Source organism: Toxotes jaculatrix, chromosome 14, assembly GCF_017976425.1.
Source record: "Toxotes jaculatrix isolate fToxJac2 chromosome 14, fToxJac2.pri, whole genome shotgun sequence".
Lineage (NCBI taxonomy): Eukaryota > Metazoa > Chordata > Actinopteri > Toxotidae > Toxotes > Toxotes jaculatrix.
In genome coordinates this window covers 12,278,423-12,286,570 of record NC_054407.1, presented here as the reverse complement: position 1 = coordinate 12,286,570, position 8,148 = coordinate 12,278,423, and the positions used below count along the sequence as shown (strand labels likewise).

At 45.5% G+C, this 8,148-nt stretch overlaps 1 protein-coding gene across 1 annotated transcript; it reads right to left on the bottom strand.

Moving 5' to 3' along the window:
- Positions 1–803: 803 nt before the first annotated feature.
- Positions 804–7,701, bottom strand: map6d1 (MAP6 domain containing 1). Its single transcript, XM_041055625.1, has 3 exons — positions 7,166–7,701; positions 5,825–6,152; positions 804–1,395 (listed from the first exon to the last, which is right to left on the bottom strand). The coding sequence occupies exons 1-3, from the start codon at positions 7,699–7,701 to the stop codon at positions 1,318–1,320; spliced, it is 942 nt and encodes a 313-aa protein (XP_040911559.1). The 3' UTR covers positions 804–1,317.
- Between the last annotated feature and the right edge of the window lie 447 nt (positions 7,702–8,148).

Here is an 8,148-nt window from a genome sequence, read left to right as displayed (position 1 = left end):
GCATCTCTGAACTAATCAGGGACAGTGAAGTAGACGCTGCTTAAGCTCAAAAGTTAAAGGGCCAGTTCACTCTTAGGGCCAGGTTTTAAATCTGTTTCTGAGACCACAATTGAGGAGGAGAACAATATTTCTGTCTATCCAGAAACAGCATCAGTGCAAGTCTGGATAATCCTGAGTTCTCACTGTCAACAGTTTCCACTTGAACTACTGCGTATAGAAGAAATCGTCCATAGGTTTGTGGGATTATACAGCACGGTTATTTCTAGAAAGAGATGATGCTGGTGAATTCTACTATTCTAAAATAATAGTTCAGAATTTTGGGGAATATGCATTTTCCCTTTCTTACCACGGGTTATTTAGAAGATTGAGACCACTCTACGTACTAGTAATTCTTGGCAGACAAACAACCAGGTGTTAGTAAACTTCCCCCGGTCCAACCAGCAGTGACACTGCACAGAAACATGGTCACATATAAAACCAAAATGATCAGCATAGCTTAATACCACTGGCAGTATGTGACAAAGTATATATACTTTAGTGTTAGAATCCAGTTATTTATCAGAACATTACCTGACCTTTGGAATAATAGTTAATTTCAATCACTATTCATACAGTACTAATACCACCCAGAACAGTGTGACACTATAAAACACCCAACTGAGACAAAGAGTCAAGTGACATCTGATAGAAAGTGCTAAGAACCTAATATTTTTTTATTGTCATTTCACTTACATTATACATTTGCTCTTTTTCTTCAACAATAGATTTACAAAATAAGAGACCAAACATTACCTTCCCAAAATAGTAAACTAATTGAATACTGAGGAAATAACTTATTTTCAAGCAGATTTCTAGCAACACCAAAGGGCAACAGGGTACTCGAAGCAAACATCTTGTCATTCATTATTGGAGCCGACTCAACATTATGTACAAGAAAAGGACAAAATCAGCAGGTGCACACACACAGACTCACAAACTCACACATACAAACACACACAGCAGCCAGTTTCTTGTGCATCTATAACCGCAAAAACAGAAAAAAAAAAAGCTTGTTTCAAAACTATTTTGTTTCATGCATATTTGTTTCCATAGCAACGGGGGGCAGGGAGGAGTGTAAAATTGGAGAGGGGAGGGGCATCTATCTATCTATTTATCTATCTCCACTTGGGATACTGACGCTGCAGCTCCACGGGCTTCACAACAATACATTCCCTTGCATAGATTCTTGTGTTGTGGAATGGACTGAAAACATTCCCCTGTTGACTCCTTAAAACTGAAACCGACCAAAGTGGAATGGTTGGAAATTCGGAGCAGCCCTCAGATGTTGAAGACCCTCGATCCGCTTTGAAAGACAGCAGACGGGTTCGGAGGGAGCTTGGTCCTCACCAGATGTTCCTGAGACGAGAGAGAGAGAGAGAGAAAAAGAGAGGAGTAACAGCTACTTTTAAGATAATCAGAGAGATGAAACCAGAGAGGGCAGCAGCTGTGGCGCTCACACTGGCCCCATGAAATGAGAGGAGACTGGTTGGGCCGTGCCGTCAAGAAGCATCAGGTCTGCTGTCAGAACGAGCAGCCTGGACTGTTCTGCTATTTCCTGCTTAGTGCTGCTCTATTCTGCTGATGGCGTGTGGGGGTGCGGCAAATAAATGTCCCGTAACACAGAGAAGTCGTCCATATAATATTATTTCTTGCAATTATTAGATCTGTAAATGAAAATGGGCCAGGCTGCAGTATTTCAATTTACTTGCATTGCTGTGGAGTGTGGCAGCTTTTATCAGACAGTCTTTGGAGAGACTGTCTGATTGTTGTCCCAACAACACTTTGAATGTGACTACACAGCACTGTGGGTGGCAGGGAAGGCAGTACATGTTGTTCAGCAAGTCAGATTGGTGTTTGAGTGTGTTGCCCCCCCCCCCTCACCCACCTTCCCACACACACTCTCTCTTTTCTGCTCTATGTAGCAGCCAGGTCTGCCTCTCTCCTAAATTAGATTGGTGCCAAAGAAGACTGCAACCCGGTGCATCATTGCACTTTAACAGTGCAATCAAATGGTGCACTCTAGCCCCCTCCCTCACTTCTCGCTCTCATTCTCTATCACCTATCTATCACATGCTGCATCTCATTTCCCGGTCCTCTTCTCTTTCCCCTCAACCTGCTTTTTGCCTTTCCCCCTGCTCTTGATGCAGTCCTCGCCACCTCTCCTCGCTGCCAGAGTTCGGCCGGTTTGTCACAGGACACTTTTCTGTAGTCCTGAGCGGTGTGGGAAAAGGGAAGAGGTCCAAGTGAAAGATGAGGGGAGAGAAAGTCTGGCTTTGGGGACGTAGACCAGGAAAGAGAACGGTGGGGGGTGGATGAAGGAATGGCGCAGGTAACTGCAGGGGTGGGTTTAGAAACATCTGAATCTGGTCCAGACTGGAGCTTATTTGTAAATGGATTAAAAATGTGTTAAGACTTTAGTAATAGTTACATGATTTCTTCAGTGTAGTAAATGCCAAATTAACAACTTTAAATATTCTGATATAAAGTAATTTCAGTAAATAGCTACTATTTATAACTCAGCCTACAGGGAAGTTACAGTGGAAGACAGTGCCCCCTCCCCCCCACCACTCTCAACTCTCATGCAGTGGGGGAAATGAATGTTTTTTTTTTTGCTGCTCCAATGCAGCAGTTGGTATTAACTCCAGAAATTCACACAAAGAAAATGCTGGCATGTCAAATATTTATAACCTCCACTGTGTTTAGAAGCAAGCTGAAAAAGACACAAAACAACTACAGCCTGAATTTTTTTTGTAGGCATTTTGTGTCTTTTTGCATCTCTTTGCAGATGTTATGCAGCTTTTTAGTCACTTTTTTGTCTCTCTATAGTTTTCTTACATCTCTTTGCTGTTTGTTTTGTTCTCTTTTTAGCAGTTGTGAATCTCTTTGTTGTTGTTTGATTGACTGTCCAATAAGAAATGCTAACAGTTAATAAAGCGATTCAATCTAGGGGCCCTGGACCTGCACATAGTTGACCTATTTAGTATCCAGCCATGGTCCTAACAAGCCAACTACCCGTCACCTTCTGACTCTGGCCCTGCCCCTGGGTATCTGTAGAGAGAGAGAAGTGAGGAAAAAGTGGGTTACAGGAGAGCGAATGTTTGGCTGCATTGTCCCTGCAGGTTGTCTGAATCTCTTAATGTGGTTTAAAGCCATTGTGAGCAGCATTTCCATCCCTCCGCCGTGCCGTCTGTGTCACTGCCATGTGAAAACACAACGCTGTTACACATTGTACTAAGAAGCTGAGCAGGGTTGTTCGTGAGCTCTGGGAGTATGATCCTCAATCTCAGGAGACGATAAGACAACCAAGAATTTGTCGTAAGAAGAGTTTCCTGCTGAGGTTTCCGCTCCGCATGCTAAATGTGTTCCCCGCTCAACGGTTTTGTCTCGCTCATCCCTGACACACACTGCGGATTAAACAGCCCATCCTCACAAATCTGTTTGCCTTGTGTTGCGGTTGCCGGGCCTGGTTCCTAACACACACACACACAGACAGACACGCTGTGCTGACAGTTCAGAGCTGCACTCGTTTAAGCCAGACAAGCCGGACAAGATGGGCTTCAGGTTGAACAGAGGTTCATTCTCTCATGTGACATCTTGCAACAACCTCTCACTGGGATGTTTGAAATTAGGTTTTTGAGTTCAGTGGGTTCAAGAAAACACAGCTCTCTCATCATAAGAAGCTCAGTGCGAATTGTCTGCTGCATGTCATAAAATTAGAGACGGCTTTTATCTGTTGAGATGGATTTTATCTGTTATAGGTGGGGGAGCGCACAATTTGACAGATTGATTTGAGTAATAATGAGAATTTCATGGCTGCCCAACTCCTTTATCATCAAGAGCAGATTGATTTTGATTTCAGCAGCTTATTTGGTATTTAACCGTTAAATCTTTTAATGAATAGACGCAGCCCGTCTCTTTGAATGCTCCGCACTGAACGATGAAAAGCTTTGTCTGCTGGCAATAACACGGTTTGGTGTGGTCATGTATTTTCACAGAATGGTATCAAAACCTGAGAATGACCTCAGAGACAAATACCAGCGTAGTGCATACAGGAGTGGGATGTGTAATGCTTGGTCAGACACCTCTGCAGGGGGGCTGGTGAGTCAGTAATGAGTTGGCAGCGAGTGAGCCGGTGGCGACAGGGGTGGATTATCTAAGATCAACTTGATTTGCTGCTGGGCTGGTTTGTGTCGCTCTGGCAGATTGTGGTTTGACTGATGAACACTGAAAAACTGCACAGTGTTCATGTATGTGTGTGTGTGTGTGTGTGTTTAATATTGACTGCAGTATTCAATCCCACAGCCAAACACGCTGCCTGCAGCACATCTCTTCTTAATGTGCCATCAACTCTCACTCCAACTGGGCCAGTGTTATTAATAGAGTCTGTGTCCTGCCATTGACATCTCTCATTCGACCTCCATCACCATCACACAGGATACTGAGGGACAGAACAGCTTAATAGAGCAGTCATTATTCTGAATGTTATGCAAGTAGCCAGAGGGTCGTCTTGCTTTTTCTCCCATTGATCAATCGCATTTTCCTGAAACTCTCACTTAAACAGACTCAAGTGGCGGGAGAGAGGGCAAACAGCTTTTCACCCCCCCAAAAAAAAAAAAAACTGGAAAAAACCCTAACCTTCCCTGATACCCTGTGAGATTTTACTGGGGCATTTGTTGCCACACAGTGTGCAGAGAGACAAACCAGCCTGACCTGGCCCAGCCCAGACCTGCCCCAGCTCCCCTCTGGCAGATGGCACAGAGTGGTGTGGGCGGGGGAAGAGGGATGGCACTAAACCTTTGGAGATTCCCAAAAACTGTCTCACATACTGTCACGCAACAGCTGACCTGAGTGGACAGTGGGAAGGGAGGGGGGTATGTCCCCCCCTCACCCAGTTTATCCGACAATAATCTGGAACAACCTCACTGAACCGATGAGTTTCCTGAGCAAATCCTCTCGCCTTGTTTTAGTTTTGCCTTTAATTTCAGTGTCACCGTACATGTGTCTCTAGATGAGCCTGTCTTTCTGTTTCATTATGTCTGAGAGTGCAAATCTAGGGCAAAGTGTAAAACAGTGTGAATATTTGGTTGATTCTTGAAATGTTGTCATTTTGTCACTGAGCCACCTTAAAAGATGACAAAACACTTGACATTAAAATTTTTTACTCTTTTGGCATTTTACTCTTGGAAGGCAAGATCTGCCTAAACAGACCCGTGAAACCCCTTTGAGGTTTCACAGGTAATTTCCTCTATATGTAGGAATAAAATGACAAGAACTATTAAATAAGCACTCACGTATTTCAGTGCAGGTCATCTGAAATCATTTTTAGAAAGCCGTCGATATATCTGTCTATAGGTTTGTTTTATTTTCTGACCAAACTGGAGCACGGCTGGAAGAATTACCCATTTTCTTTCTTTGTTCTCATCAAGCTTGTTCTATTCAGGTCAAAGTAATGAGTGTAGCACCAGCACAGTGTTACCTAACACAGCACATGGCCTGTTTTAAACAGCTGGGTCACTTTGAGCTGCTTAGGGACAGAATGCTGTATCACTTTTCTGAGATGCCCCAACAGCAACAGGCCACTGGGGACGCAAGTGAAGATGACTTTCAGGAGGAACAAGCTGTAGCTCTTTTAATGATCTCACTGGACGTACAGCTCCTTTACCTAAAGTACATAACCAACACCAGTCCTCCAGCTGAATGATTGATGACTGGATTTTGGTTTAACATCCTGAATCCTGGATCCTGAGAACATACCCTTGTGAACAATACTGCCGTCTTTGCTTACCTCTCCCTTGGTCACTCCACTGAGCTCGTTCCTCTCAGGTGGGATGCTCTGCTGGAGGCTTGAGGGGCTGGGTGAACTGCCGGCCTGCATGGCAGAGGGAAAGGGTTGGGGAACAGCAGCGGGTTGTATGTTGGAGGCAGCAGATGGGATGGTGTGCTCCCCGTGATGCAGCCCTGTGGACCTGTGAACGTCCCCACTGTAGGCAGCCTGGTAGCTGGTCTCACGGGGTACGTGGGTGGCCTCTGTCCCTGGGCTGGAGTACTGAGCTGGAGGATTTTTCCTTGCACTTTTGGCAGGTTTCACCCCTGTCCACGGCCTGTACTCTTGCCTGGAGGATGAGAGATGGATGAGAGGCTGATGGAGGCTCAGCATGGGCAAAGGTTTTTTATCTGGCTTGTTTTTGAAGTGATGCCTTGGTGCCTTAAAAGAAGACTATTGATTTTACACATGAAGACTGTAGCAAGTGCTTAGCATGTGAAAACTGTATAATGAGCTTCCTTAAGCCTAAGAAAATAACCTTGATAACGTCATTGGGGTTATCTTGGACTGGGTTTGAAACATTAAACTTTTTAACAGAAAGCCTTTGTTGCAAAATGGGGATTCACCACATGCAGAGGGCTCTTTGCCTCTGCTTTTTTTTTCTGTCTCTCACAACTTGACACTAAATCACCAGAATACCCCTTAATCTGTAGAGGTTAATATAATAAATCTAAATAAATCTCCAAATCAGCACTTCCCAAATGGGGGAGAGAGGGCTCAAATGGTCATAAGGTGAGATAAAGACAAATTTCTGATGCACAAATTATGTTTATTGTATTTATTTATTGTTCTTTGTCTCTGTTTTTTTCATTTTTTTTTTTAATTGTGCATTTATTTTAAATAATCCATGTAAAAATCAATTCAAAGGAATTAACCTGAAAGGAAGGAGGAAGGGAAGAGGATTCTTTGGCTGCAGATGCTGATAATTCACAGACATAGGACACCAAATGACTGGCGGCTGTAAGTGAACATTTCTGGTCACAAGCCAGAAAGGTTGAGAAGCACATACTGTACTTCCTATCCGTGCCGTGTACTAAGATAAAATGGGGGGGGGGGGGGGGGGGGGGATCAAATATTTATTTTTTAACTCTCCCATATGTTAATATAACATGTAAGAGAATTATTGATGAGGCCCCCAATCTTCATGCAGGCTTCATGGATCGACCCTGGAGATTAATGAACTATTAATAAAACAGGAACCAGCTCATCGCCGCCCTGCCGTTTTCCTGACAGCTCCTGTAGTGAGATGGAATTGGACAGCGACAGGTGCTGAAACAAGTCGAAGGGGAAGACATGTCCTACCTGTAGGAGCTGGTTTTGCTCTCCTCCTTCACCTGCTGATCCCCCCACCTCTGCCCCCTGCCCCGCTCCTCTCTCTCCCCCGGCTGTGCCTGGCTGTGGCAACTGTTCACCGGGCTGTCCGAAACACTGTCCACCCTGCTCCCCCCGTTACTAATCCAAGGGAAATTCTCCTTCCTGGGAATGGGCCAGGGTTTGAAATCCTGCTTGTATTGGGTGACGCTTGGGAAAGGCACTCCGGGCGGGTGGTAGTCCTCCCGGGGCTTGTAGCTGGGCTCCTTCCTTGCCCTAAATGATCCTCGGGTCCCCGGGCCATCTGCGGGCGCCTGAGGGGAGCCGGCGCCACGCGGGTCCGGGGTTGAGTAGTTATCCCCGTGTGCGCGCTCCGAGACGGAGACCTGTTTGGTGACGGACCGCACCTCCTGCTCGGCGATGTCCGAGTAGTTCTGGATGGTGAGCGGGACGGAGAGGTCCGATTTGTCGAACTGGTTCCAGAAGCGAGCCAGGCAGCACACTCTGCTGATGCACGGCCAAGCCATAGCCCCCCCCTCCTCCTCCACCACCACCACCTCTACTGTTAGACTTGTGGAGGAGAGAAGAAGGAGGAAAACAAAAAACAAAAAACAAAAAAAAAACAAATCAAACAAAAAGAACAGAAAACGGGAAAGACCAAAGGTTACATTCAGACAGAGTATCGCCCTCCCTCCGCGTCCGTTTCTGGGAAGCTGAGAGTATAGAGTGTCCAAGAGTCCATGTCAGCAGCGGAGATGAACCGGTCTGTCGGGGACCGTCAATGAATATTCCTCTCACGTGGTCTGTGATAGTGCCTCCACTATGCAGAGGAATCTGTGGCAAATTATTCTCCGCATCTCTAACCGGATCCCGAGTGTCCGCATCGGTCTCATCGGGATTCAGCATCAAAAGTCAACTACATGCATCCACCCGTGGCATTAAAAGCTCGAGTTTTGTGGCTTCTCCACTTGTCA